Consider the following 13,815-nt stretch of genomic DNA (forward strand, 5'->3'; position numbering starts at 1 on the left):
GAGTCGCCGCCTCCGTGTTTCTTCAGGTCCCTCCTGGGCACCCCCTCCGCGTAAGGCGGAGGGCTGGGGGTTCCTGGCAGGGGGATGTAGGACCCACTCCCATGTGCGGAGCCGGGGGTCGCTGGCAGCCGCCAGCTGCGCTTCCCCGAGGGTCCCGCTTCTCTGCCCGCACCCACACCGCTCTGTCCCCCGCGGAGCACCGCCTCCCGGCGCCGCAGAGCTGCCTTTCCCAGCCCTGTCCAGCTTGCCATTTCCCTCCCGGAAAAGACTGACAGCTGGATCTCCAGGAAAAAAAAATGTATTGCCCCTTTTTTACCTATAAACGCACCTGCCTGCCCCGTTTCCCCAGCTGTGCCCGCGGCCCGTCCTCCCGCCGCCTGGCACCGGCTGTCCGACCATCGGGTTGGGAATTCCTGACGACTTCCAGCCCGGTGTGAAACGGGAAAGCCGGGCGGCCCGCACACACCGGGGGACGTTTGGGCAATCGCTGTCGGGTTTGTCGCTGCTACCGAGGCAGGGCGGCTCCTGAGCCACACAGGCAGATTTGCCAGCCTCCTCCGGCTGGGTCGGAAAAGTCGTGGCAAAACCCAGAGCGATCAAGTACGGCGCCTTTTCTCAGCTTCCAGTCGCAGACAAAGGCGAATCAGGCAGCTTGCAATTCATTTTTTATTTTATTTGGAAATCTCATCCAGAAACACTGGTCAATAATAAATATATCGATAGTTATCAAGAATATATAAAAAATAAAGACACGGTATTGTCTTTGAGGCCCTAACAAAAAACAAACAAACAAGTAAACGAAATTAATAATAACAGTATTTCAAGCAAACGCCCAGGAAAACGTACCGAAAAGGAAATAAACAGCATCAAAGATTCCGATTTAGTTATACAAGTCAGTGATTTGGCAAGAGCCGACCCCGCATGCAAAACCAAACCAAACTAAAAAAACCAGCAGCAAACCAGAACAAACCCAAAGCCAACAAGAGAAATAAGCGACGAGGACCCCAGCCAGCTGAACTAGCACACTTCACCGAGAGCAGGAGATGGGAGATTTGGCAAAACAGACTCGCAGGAGGGTTGTGCTGTGTTTTGCACCATTTCCTTCTTTTTTTTTTTTGTCTTCAAGCGGACACAGAGGGAAGAAGAAAAAGGACCGCAAACAAAACCGCATCGCAACCAAATCTGAAAAAAAAAAAAGCAAACAACAAACCCACCAAACAAAACCAAAAAACCCACAAAACTTTAGTGAATTCACTCGGAAGTCCTTGTTGCCAGGGAAGCCGCCCTGTGGCCGGTACCCACGGGCGCGGCGGGAAGCATGCATGCACTTTCCGGGCTACGCCGGGCCGTTCCTGCGCTGCCGCAGCCGGGTTTGGAGCGAGAGGTTTCGGAGGTGTCGCCGTGCGAAAAGAAAGAAAGGAAAAGCCCGCAAAAAGAAGGAGAAGAAGCCCCAAACCGATCTCATCGTCTCTTAGTAGCTGCGAACACTACAATGACAACCTTGTCTTTTTCTTGTTTTTCCTTTTGCATCCATTTTAAGGAATTATTTACATTTGATCACCATCAGTGGCATTATTATTATTATTATCATTATTACTCTTTTTACAACAGGGACTTTTTTTTTCCGGTTTAGTATAATAAAACATCGCCCGAGGAGCCGGCTAAAACATTACCTTTGCAAGGTCCTTACTACACTAATCCCGTGTTACGGGGGGGGGGGAGCTTGGCGGGGCAGGGGGCAGCGGGGGCAGGTCCGTCGGCGGCGCGGGGGGGCCTGGCCGCAGCCCCCTCCCCGCCCGTGGGAGCGCCGGCTCCGGCGCAGCCCCGGGGATCGAGGGGGCCCCGCCGAGTCACTTCAGCAGGTCCTTGGTCTCTCCCGAGATCCTGGCCATGTTGGAGGCGGTGAGGGCCGAGAGGTGGGGCGGGGGGGGCATCTGGCAGATGGTGCAGGGGCACGGCAAGCCCGCCCAGTGCTGGAAGCCGCTGCCGAGCTGCAGGGCGGGGGGGGTCGAGGGGGTCTTGAGCAGAGAGTGGGGGGGCCGGATGGTGCCGATAGCCGGCAAGGAGGCGGAGAGGGAGGAGGAGGTGTTGGCGGAGGACAAGGCACTGCCGAGGATGGGGTGCACCTGGTGCACGGTGCCGGCGGCGTGGGGCGGGTGGCCGGCGGAGTGTCCCACCGTGCCGCAGTGAAAGGCCGAGTGGTGCCCCCCGTAGATTTCCCCCACCAGCCTCTTCATCTCCTCCAGGGAACTGGTGAGCATCAGGATATAGTTTCTGGCTAGCAGGAGGGTGGCGATTTTGGAGAGTTTTCTCACGGAAGGTCCGTGGGCATAGGGCATCACCTCCCGCAGTCCGTCCATGGCGAGGTTGAGATCATGCATCCTCTTACGCTCCCGGCCGTTGATCTTCAGCCGCAGCTGCTGCAGGTCCTGCTCCGAGAGCTGCTTCTTGATTTTGTACTTGCTGCTTTCCCCTCCAGCCTTGGAGCCGTTCCTGGAGAGGCCTTCCCCGGACATCTTCTGCACCAGGTCGTTCTGGGTGGAGGAGACGGAGTTGAGCCGGCTGTCCTGGTGGTGGTGATGGTGGTGGTGGTGGTGGTGGTCTCTCAGGTACATCTCATCCATGTCTGGCGAGGACGCTCTGCTGGAGACAGAGCTGGAGTCAGAATTCATTGTATTCGGGCTTCTGAGCAAGAAACTCTTCCCTGCTCTGGAGGTGGCGGAACAAGACAACTCTCCTTCAAAAAGCAACGAAAACGGAACGAAAAAGAAATAAACGGAAGGCAGGCTCTGCCAGCGAAAGCCTGGAAATGCTGGAGGAAGAGGAAAAAAGCCCCTCAACCCCCTCTCTCACCTATCTCTCCTCTCTCTCCCCCCCGGTTACTCAGCCTGTTTACAGGATGGCTAGTTAGTGTATGCTTGGACTAACCTCAGCCTGAAAAAGAGGGGCTTTTATAGAGCTGCAGCAGAGAGCAGAGACAAAAGGAGCCCTCCTATGTATAATGGTCTAGTTAGGATGACGTGCCATTATTCAGGGCGGTGCGCTTTGACTGTCCCATTTAGCAAGGACCCCTATTCATATTCATTGTGGTGCCACCCGGGACACCTCAGCCACGGACCATCAGGAGTCAAGGAGACACAAAACCCCTCTGATTGACACCGCACACTCATCGCTCCGTGTGCGCGCCATCTCCTCCCCCTGCCCCTCATTTCCAATATAAAACCGCATCCCGTCTACAGTAGGGAGGCAAGGGGCTGCGGGGGGCTGCGCGCCCGCTCGGGGCCGGCGAGGAAACACCAGCCTCGGGCGGCAGCGGGTAGAAGGAGCCCAGGGAAGTCCCCCCGCTCCGGCGGGAAGGGATGGGGGACGTCGGTCGCCCCCGTCCTGCAGCGTGCCCCGCTCCAGGCGCGGCTCCCCGCTTTGTCTGCCTTTCCCTCCCCCTCCCCCGGTCCCCCCCCCCCCCCGGTCGGGGTTTGTGGTGCGGCACCGGCTGGCCCTCGCCCGGCCGGGCTGGCCGCAATTGGCTTGTACCTGGGTCGCCGCTTTGTTTAAATGAGCGATGACTCGGGCGACCGGCGAGCAGCCTCCGCGGGAAGATGCGCTTTGGGAAACCCCCTCCCCCCGGGCCAGAGACTCCCTTTAAATAAACGGGGAAAGCCGAGGTGCGGCGGCAAGTCGGTGTGCTTGGCGGCGGGAGGGGCTGCCGGCCGGGAGGGCCGGCTCGGGGGCGGGCGGCAGAACCCGGGGCTCCGCTCGTCCCCGGCTCCGGCGGGAGGGCGGCGCGGCAGGACGGCCGGAGCAGCCGTCGGCGGGACCGAGAGGCTGCGTTCAAGGCCGGGACGGGACGGAACGGACGCAGGTGGGAAGGGAGCCGGCCCCGGGGGGCAGCTCCGCAAAACAGCCCCAGGCGTTCGCGCCAGTAAGTAAATCGGTTCCGGGCAGCGGCTGCAGCCTGGGCGGGACCTTCTCTTGCCGGCGGTGGGGCGGGGAAAGGAGGGGGTGCGTGGGGCAGGGAAGGTCGGGGCTCTGCCGGGCAGGGCTGGCGGGGCACCTGGGGCAGGTGTCACCAGCCCAGCTCTCGGCCGTGCTGAGCGTCCACCGGGTTCTAACTCTGCCTCTGCCCCCGGGGCGAACTGAGCCTTTTGCGGGGCTCTGCCGGGCTGGGGGGTCTGACGATCCCCACGCAGGGACGGCGGCAGAAGCAGCCTGCCCGAGCCGTGTACGTGCCCGGCGAAGGGAGTGCAGTCCTTCCCAGCCCCCGGTGGTGCCTACGGGGTGAGTGCGGGGCTGCCAGCCGGGACGGGGCGGGAGCCACCCGCGGCGGGCGGGCCCTGGCTCTCCCGCAGCCGGCCCTGGTGCCCCCGCTCTGCCGGGGGCAGCCTTCCTGCTGAGTTTCCACCTGCCAACAGGCCCGTAGGGCCCAGGAGAAACCTCCTTGGGAGGACTCCAGATCTCCATAAAGAGTCTCCAGGCCCCGAGAAGAGCGGACGCTTTCATCCGACTGAGTCTAACTGTGCTTAAGTCTGCTCAGCAAAATTGAAGCCTTCTGATTTCAGCACTGTCACTAAATCCCGCGGTCAGGAGGAGAAAATAAAAGGAAAAAGAAAAGAGAAGAAAAGGAAAGGAAAAGGAAAAGGAAAAGGAAAAGGAAAAGGAAAAGGAAAAGGAAAAGGAAAAGGAAAAGGAAAAGAAGAGGGGAAAAAAGAAAAGAAGAAAAGTGTTTAGGAGAATATATCAGAAATAACTGAACGTGACCTCTTTCGCCGCGAAAGCCGTAAACCCACCCAGACTTTTCCCCAGCTGAGGGGTTTGCCGGGCAAACACGCAGAAAACTTGGCCGGGCCCGGAGCCCCCAGCGCCATCCCCTCCACGCCCGTGGAGCTGGGCGCCGCCGGTCTCTGCACCCCTCGGGGGAGGTGCGGGCGGCCTCCCCTGTCCGCAGGGCCTCTCTCCGAGGGGTTCCCCGGGGCTTCCCACTCCTCCCTCCGCCCTTCCGTCCCGTGGAGCCGGGATGAAGCAAACGAACAAAACTTGACACGGCGGCGGCGGCAGAAAAAACGCGCAGGATCGAGAGGAAACCCCCGGCTCCAGGGCCAGAGGCTGCCCGGAGGGTGGCATCTCCCACCCCCGTCCCCGCATCCGCCGCTCCGGAGGAGACGCACAGCCTGCTTGGGGGAGTTCGAGTCGGACGGCGGCAGAGAAGAGCAAGGCGGAAAGATGCCGTCGGGGGAAGCAACAGGAGGGGTCCCGTCCTCCTCTCCGGCAGCGCGGGCTGCTCTGGCGAGCCCCGCTCCCCTCCGGGCCTGCAGCTTCAGCGGGATGGGTCGGGGGGCCTACGGAGCCGCCAGTGCATCGCGGAACGGAGAGGGGTGGGCGCTGGGACGGGAGGGAGGAATATTCCCAATATTTCTTCTCTCCCCCTTCCCGGCGATGCCGCTGCTCCCCAACGCCCCCGGCTCAGCGGCTCGGGCCAGCCCCGCCAGCACGGCCGCAGCATCCCCCTCCCGGGACGGAGCGGCGGGGCTCGTGTCTGCTCGGAGTCGCCTTAAGGCAAAGGAAGGATTTGGGAAAGTAACGTGAGGTTAAGTCCCGGGCACAGGGAGTCTTGCCGGGAAAGTCGTTTCGGAGAAGGGCCGCACTGCTCCAGCACCGATTGTGGTCGTAACATTGCCTGGCGCGTCCAGCCCTCCCCCGGCTGTTTTTCTTTGCCGCTTTTACTTTGCTGATGCTGGAGAGAGAGGGAGGGAGAGAGGAAGAAAGAAAGAAAGAAAAAAGAATGAGAGAAAGAGAGCAAAAAAAAAGAAAAGAAAGTGAAGAAACATTGAGAAAGAAGGAAAAATGAAAGGTCTCAGCGCAGCAGAGCGGTGCGTGGGAAGTGCCACTCGTGGGCGCATCCAGGTGGGAAGAGGAGAGCCGCCCGGAGACTTGCTGGCTGAACCCACGGAGTGCTGCGGAGCCGGACCGAGCTGTCCCGTCCTGGTGGCGGGTGCGCTCGGCGGGACCGGGGGGCCGCTCTGCCGCGGGGCGGACTGGGCTGCGCCCGCAGCCGCCCCCTCTCCCCACCTGGGCAAGTGCCTGCCGCCCCCGCCGGCCAGGGACATTTCGGAGAGAGCTGCGGAGGCGCTCCGGGCGTGCCGCTATCCCGGGTCAGTCAGCTGCAAAACTCCCCCCGACATCGGCGGCAACGAAATGAACCCCCGGGAGTCAGAAAATCAAATGTTTTCCTAATCGGGGCGTAGGAGAAGGGCGAAACCGGTAGCTCAGTGGTAGCTAAATCAAATTAACATGCACTGCCTCACCTTTTAATTCCCGTTTTGATGAAGGCAGAGAGATTTGGTGAGGGAAAGAAATGCGTTTTCTATGGAAAGACAACCTGCTCGGGAGCACAGAGAATATCAGGTGCCAGAGTATCCCGCACAGCATCAGGCGGGGCCATGGGAAACGCGACCCGCTCGTAACCCAAAGTGTGATCCTAGCGGCGCGGCTGGCCGCCGCTAGCGGCTCACGGCATGGATTTGGGTTTTGCAGGCTTCTCGGAATGGAAATTGTGCGTTTTCAAATATCGGGTTTTAATTAATGGATGCACTTTAAATCAGTGTCCGATTTTGTATTTTCATAGAGTTTGGTACGAAATTGGATGTACTTTTCTCTTGCGTAGCGTTACCGTGAACGAGTATTAAATCTTGCGCTTCCCTTGACGTTATTGACCTGGCCGGCAACTCAGAATCTGATTCATGATAGGAAGACTGGTTAAATCAGTATCATGCATTTTTCCTGTGGGTTTATTAGAAGGCTATTAGCTTTTATGGTTTATGGCTATTAGTTCTTGCTATGTCTGCTTGCTTTTAATTTAATCTGTACATTTGACAACCGTGCTTTCAGTATAAAAATAGTTATAAACGTTAGCATTATAATAAGGTAGTTGTTGATCCTATTGAAGATACAGAGATCACTGCGTTACAAGCAAGCTCTCAGCCAGCTGTCTGTGAGACGAGTGCTGCTACGAACGGGTTGTGCTGTACCTACCGCCCTGGGTGCTGAAGCCGAAATTCGGTTGCTTCTGAACGGCGTTCCTTTTATTTTAGAGAGGACAGCCGGGATTCCCTAACCGCATGCTGGTTTTGTTCAAAATGTATTGCTGGATTACATTTAGATTGATGGTATGATTCACATTGATAGTATCTCGTCATCTGACACTGTCATCACCGAAGTGAATAGGCTGAAAGATTATTTTAGTTCTTGTGTTTATCACGGATTTGCTTTCCAGAAGCAGGGCAATATGACGGCAATGTCGAGTTCCCTTCTGACTGGAAAGGGATGAGAAGGCTGTCCTGGGCTGCTGTGGTCAAATTTTCCAGTCAGATAAACCCGGAGATAATATTCCTCTGCCTGGACAGAGGAAATTTCTTCTCCATTCATATATTTTCAAATTCGTTGGCAACAAGGGGCCAGAACCAAAATTTTCCACTGTTTATTAAGTATGAAACCGGAGCCCTTACTCAGACTTTTAGAGTATCCTGCGGATGATGACAGGATCGGGTCCATACCAGGCACTGCTTCTGGGGAGAATATAACCTTAAAGGAAATAACCGATGGGCATTACAGTGCAGCTAACTAAGGACGGCATTTTATTTTCTGTATTTAAATACTGATTTGCAAAACTACTGGAAAAAATATCGTATAAACCTTAGTAATAAAATTTAAAATGTCAAAGACTAATTAATTAGAGATGTGTACATTGCTAATCCTCTGATATATGACATTTCCTATCAAAAATTAGTTTCCATAAACAATAAAAAACACTTAATCAACAGTTTGCATATAATTCCTTTATTTTTTGCTGCAGTGAATGCATCTGAAACCTGCATTTTATGTAGAGGAAAGATTATAGAAAACCAGTTTGAATGTTTCTAAAGGTATCAGAAGTGCCATAGTATTCGTTAACTGTGAAATATTTTACTCTGTTTGGAATTTAAGAAGAAAAACCTGTCAGTATTGTCGAATATGCATCCCTTAAATAGTTTATTTTCAGATGCTTGGTAAAATTTACACTACCTCCAAAATACAGAAAGCATCCAGCAGTGACAGAGCTGACTGTGATGCACATTTCCCATACACAGAGCTGAGACGGTGGTGCACACTTCACATACGCAGAATGGGCTAAATCTGGCACTCCCGGCAAACAAGCTTGTCACATACTTTGGAATCAAGGCTGGCTTGTTACTGCCTTGAAGGATAGTAATGCTGCTAAAAGGCCTGTATTTATTTTCTATTCTCCCTTTATGTTCTGGGCCCATATTCACACCTAAAATGTTAATGTTCTCACATAGGCAAGTTTTCTTTGTCTGTCTTTCTGGCCTTTCACATCACTTGCAGGTTTTTGCACTCTCATTACTGTGAACTTTCTCCATCTACTACACCTGGTACCAAAACTCACCTACTGACTTGTAAGAACCCTCTCCCTCACGGCTGTAGTAGATAGTTGAGGGTTACTGAGTTAGTCTCAAAGTCATGCAGTCTATTTAAATATCAGCTATAAACAAAGTAGAAGACAGACGGAGAGCACATGAGAGCTCCCTGTTCCCCGCTCTCCCCAAAATCCTCCCCATCGGAAACCCCAGATGTGCTGTTTAATAAACTTCTCAAATGTTTAAAGTTATCTGAGGCCGGAGTGAAGACATTGGTGTTATAATGACTAAAGACTGAAATGTTTTGCTGTCTCAGAAACAAGCAAGTTTAATACAATTTATTTTTCATAGCTATAGTGAAACAAATAAAGCCATAGAAATTATTGAATAACTCTTCCACTAGACATTTGAAAGCATGGAAGACTCACTAAAGAGAAAGAAAAAAAATCCTTGTCTCATTTTGTATCTCAATTTTAAACAATGCATGTCTCAAGTGAATATTTACGGGTTGTTAATAGGCTAGTACAAATTCTAGAAGACACAACAAAAATTATCTGCAGTCTATTCACAAACCTTTGCCATGTCTCAGTGTTTGGGGATGGGCGTATGGACTCCCTTCACCACCCCTGAATAGAACTCTATTGTGTGGGCTTGTTCCATTGGGATCAATGGGACGACATGTGCAATGAGATGCTAATGAACACCAGAAACGATGGTAAAATCTGGCCCGGCTAAGGCATAAGACTGTTTTTATAAATCACTTCTGAGTCTCTTGCTATACTGCTTTTAGCTGAGCTGTTGAAACTTCAAATGTTCAGGGAGGCTTCACAATATAAAATAAGGTTTTTTTATATCATTTAAATCACATTTTCCCACCCTTACAATTTGAATCACTCTCCATTTTCATCTTGTTTAAAGTTGCAGCTGAAATGAGGCAGACCGTTTTCAGTGTCAATTGCACCGTTAATGTAAATGCGGTTCCACAAATGGAAAATAAAATACACTGGAGGAAAATAACGTCAAGCACAAGTACAAAAGGGAAGAATGATGGTCAGAAAGCAGGCACACGGGAAAGGATAGTGTTGGCAGTGTGTAGCCCAATGGTCATTGCCCCACCAAACCTGCAGAAATGACCCCCCCCCCCCCCCCAGTCTTCAGAAATGTTGATGTCTCACACAAGGAGGACAACAGTCCTGGGCCACCTCGGAGAAGCGTAACTGCAGGGGAATTGCACCAAGTGAGTGCTTAAGGCCGGGCACAGGCCTGCTGTGCTGTGGGAGATCGGTGTGGCAGGGCCCATCAGCGCCATTTCGTGGTCCCGCAGTTCTTCAGCCTGGACCAGAAAACCGACAAACCTATGGATATAACACTGGGAGCCCGTGATTCCCAGCATCTGGGAGCAGGCTTAGAAGTGATCAGACACAATAATAATGAGGATCATAAAAGTCCCACCTCCATCTCTTAAAAGACAGAGAGAGGAGAGAAGACTAGGTCCACTGACACCATCTTTTCTCATCAGCTTATGGCAAAGGTTAATTATTAACTATTGAAACACTGACAAACTGCGGTGTTTGTTTGCTTGTTATGAGGCCTGTCAGGGCCAGAACCAAACCTCACTGAAGCTGACTGATGTCTCTTGGTTTCAATAGACTCAGAGGTCAGGCCCCTAAAATTCAAATCACCAGTGCAGTTCCTTGTAATAAAGAACCAGTGAGTACTATAAGGAAAGGCTTAATTACTCCAATGAGATTATTTAGTTTTTTAACAAAAATGCTTTAATTGGGGGCAGGCCCTTTCATATTTGTTTCCCAAGAAGGAAATTTATTAGCCAAATGTTAATAAGAAGATCTTAAATGAGCCCATGTCAGCCATAGACACCAAGCTGAGCTAAGAGAGCTCACCGTTTCTTTTCGGCCGCTGATGCTGAGCAAAACTGTTTCCAGGGAAGGGCCTGTGAGTGAAAAGCAAGCCGTCTTCTCCAGTTTGCTAATACCATTTCTGTAACCATTTCACCTGTTATTCTTTTGCACCTGAACCAAAGGTGAGCGTCCAGCAGTAGCAGTTTCGTGTATCCAGATCTAGCCTGAGGCCATCACCTCTTTTTCTTTGTCAGGAAGACACTTCCTTGCAGGGGTGCTTAGCTGGGTCCCTGGTAAACCTCTACCTTCACATGGAGCTCAGTGGCTTGAGACACTGTCAGCAAATTTAATTTGGAGAGGAAATACATGGGACACGAATGATTCCTTGGTAGAGGTTAGTTAGTGCCCCCAGTCCTCTGCCTGGTCGTGGGAAACGCTGCTGGCTGGGAGCGTGGGATGGGACAGGAGCTCGGGAGCCCCTTCTAGACCAGTTTGTACACAGCAAAACAAGCAGTCGGCACTGCTCCTGTGCTACCCCCTTTTCTCTTTCAGGTATTTTGTATACTCAGGGGAGGTGAGAGCTCTAAAGTTCTTCCGGGCACAGAGAATATCGTTCTGGAGTGGGATGACACACACACAAACCAAGGAAAAATCCTTTGCCTCTTAATTGCTAAAACACCATTTTGCACAAAGGTCAATAAATATTTTCTCTCATCCACTCATCAGTAGTGCAGTGTCCTTGTGGAGAAAACAGTGATCTGTATCTCTTGCTAACAATTATTACCTGTAGTTCGGCGAGACCAACAGACCCCCAAAAAGATGGATAAGTTGAGATGTGCAAAACCTTCACTGAGGGGAGTACTCTGTAAATAGGTAAGACAGATGGGAAAGACTGGGCAACAATAAATAGAATGATAAAAAATAAAGGGGAAGAAGCAAGAAATTATATGTATTTTTAATTTTATAGCTGTGTATGACTGATGTTCACAGCTGCAGTGGAAAGTAATTATTTTTACCATTTCTGAAAATGAAATTGAATTTAAAATGAAGTTCATAGGTACATATGTTTTGGGTTGTCTTCTTTTCTTCATATCGGCTTTGTTACTAAGTGAACCTCTTCTCCAGAGCTGGCAGGCACCTAAAATGGATAATCAGTGTGTTGCGGTTCCAGATTTTGCAGCTGTTGCTACCTTTTTCCTAAATTGCAGAGGCCTAGTCTTGCATCATTAGTGTATGTATGTGAACTGTTCAGAACTCCCTGAAGATTTGGGGAGTGTGTACAGACCTGATAGCCTCCCTACTTTTCATTGTTTTAAGGCTTTCCACCTATCTGAAATCCTGTAGATTCATCACAGAAATATTGTGACTTATCAAAATCACCAGAATTCAAACACTTAGTTCCTTTATTCTGAATATTCATGGCACCCTTTCCCACATGTTTTTATTGAAGTAAGACTTGCAGTTGCAAAATAGCAAGTTAACAAAATATTAGCTCAAACTTGGCCCATTTTATTCATGAGAAGAAAGACCCACTGGGATTTATACTGGCTTACTCTGGTATTAGTAGATTAATGTTAAATGTATTGACTTCAGCTAATACTCACCCAGGACTCGATGCCTTTTAAAGATAAAAGTAAATGGAAATAATTACAAGAGTAACTTTGATATTTTAGCAACATTTCAGTTCCCATCAGCCTATTGTACCTACTCTGAAATTTCATTTCTGGGCTGAAAATTGTAAAACAAATACACACTTATTGCAAGTAAAAAAAATCTCTTAAAAGATATTCTGCAGGGTATGAAAAGTTTTCCTTTTTTTTTTTAATCTGGTTGTGTATGCTCCTGTCCCTGTAAGTCGTAGCAAACAGTATAGTATTCTGCAAGAGCTTTTATCCTAGTGAGCAGAAAGTGAGCAGAAAGACGGAACAAAAGAATGAATTAATTAATTAATGGGTGAATGTATTAAAAAAAGGCTCCACCTGCTCTGCTCCAAAAATCTCTCACTATACTACAGAGAGGTTTCTTACACTGACTAATATTAAAGCCTTCGTCTTCATTTTTGAACAATATGTTTTGTTTACATTTGGAGTGATTGCCAAAATGCAAACTATGTAACATAGGCTTTGCCTTCACCGATGTGTCTAATATCAGGAAATTGCCACTGTTGTTGCCCTAAAGGCAACAATGAAGGCAGTCTATCAAAAACAGAAGGGGGAAAAGCAGATTTTTCCATTGCTTTATCAGAAATCCCTAACACACTTGTTTAATCTTAAGGCTTTGCCTCGCCCGCACGAACATGTGAAAGATTTAACTTAAAAGTTTGCTTATATGTGAAGGATTTAACTTAATATGAGCAAAGGCACTCTTTTAAGAATTTTGTGCCTTTATGTTCTAAACCCCATGATGCTTCCTTGTCTTCCAACGACAGACGAGATATATCATAACAAACTGCACAGGAGAGGACCTTGATTTGCCTACCAAACCCCGGCAGAGATCTGCCGGAAGCTTGCAGAAGGGCTGCTCTAAAAAGAGAAACGGGAAAGCCACGATACTTCTGTCTTCTGGTCGGGGCTATAGCCGAGCCCCACTGGTGGTACCGAAAGGAAAGAGTTGGTGCTAAGGGGTACTGGATGGAGGGGGGGGTGGGATTTGTGTGTTCCCCCCCAAAACAAAGACCCCTGTCCCCCGCAGGAAGGTGCTGAAATGCAAAGCAAGCTCCCAGCTCCTTTTCTCTCTCTTGGTGGCATTTGGAAGTGTAAAGCTTTGAATACCAATTGCTTGAACTGGACATATGTGAATCTCTTCTAATCCTACTAATCCCGTCCCCAAGTGCTTCTTTGTATGTGGAGGCAACACACATAGATCTAAGTGAAAGTGGCCGTAATCCTGGAAATGTGGAAAAATGTTCCAGTGTGGGAGTTGGGAGAGGGAAAAGCTCCCTGGCGGAGGGGACCCGCTGGAAGAGCATTGTGTTTGTGGGGTGAGTGAGGGGCAGCACTGGGGGCAGGGAATACATGAAGGAGAGCTCTCACCTTCCCTGAGCTGCCAGGAGGAAAGCAAACCCACCCAGCAGGAAAGCTCCCTTGCAAACAGCCATCGCACACTTGAGCAAACCCGCAGAACTGAGACAAAGTTTCCAAATGCTGGGAAATTCACCCACCGGCAGCTTTCAGCAGTGTGAGCTCAGCAGGCTAGGCACTAATGTGCTGACTTCATTATTTCCCAACCTCGCCCTGCTGAATGGCAGATTTGTTTAGGGGATGGTGGGCTACTGCTCTGTCCATCCCTGGCCACAAAGACAGGGAGGGGAGCTGGGATCGTGGCCCCAGCCAAAGGCACCGGCTGTCCGTCTTACGGGGCACCCTCCTACTCTGTGCAGGAGTGAGAATCGGGCCAGGCAAGCAGACGGCTTTGCCGAACACCGACGAGGCAGCTGCGAAGAAGCCAGCTCGTAAGTGACTGGTTGTGTTATTCACTCAGCCCCTCCAAAAACTGATTTCAAGCGTCAGATCCTCTGACTGTACATAGCTAAAAGGACAGAGACGGGA

General features: G+C 50.8%; 1 protein-coding gene across 1 annotated transcript; it reads right to left on the reverse strand.

Annotated features, from left to right (window-relative positions):
• Positions 1-1,850: 1,850 nt before the first annotated feature.
• Positions 1,851-2,672, reverse strand: OLIG3 (oligodendrocyte transcription factor 3). Its single transcript, XM_054822078.1, has one exon. The coding sequence runs from the start codon at positions 2,670-2,672 to the stop codon at positions 1,851-1,853; it is 822 nt and encodes a 273-aa protein (XP_054678053.1).
• Between the last annotated feature and the right edge of the window lie 11,143 nt (positions 2,673-13,815).

The sequence above is a fragment of the Grus americana genome, chromosome 3, assembly GCF_028858705.1.
Source record: "Grus americana isolate bGruAme1 chromosome 3, bGruAme1.mat, whole genome shotgun sequence".
Lineage (NCBI taxonomy): Eukaryota > Metazoa > Chordata > Aves > Gruiformes > Gruidae > Grus > Grus americana.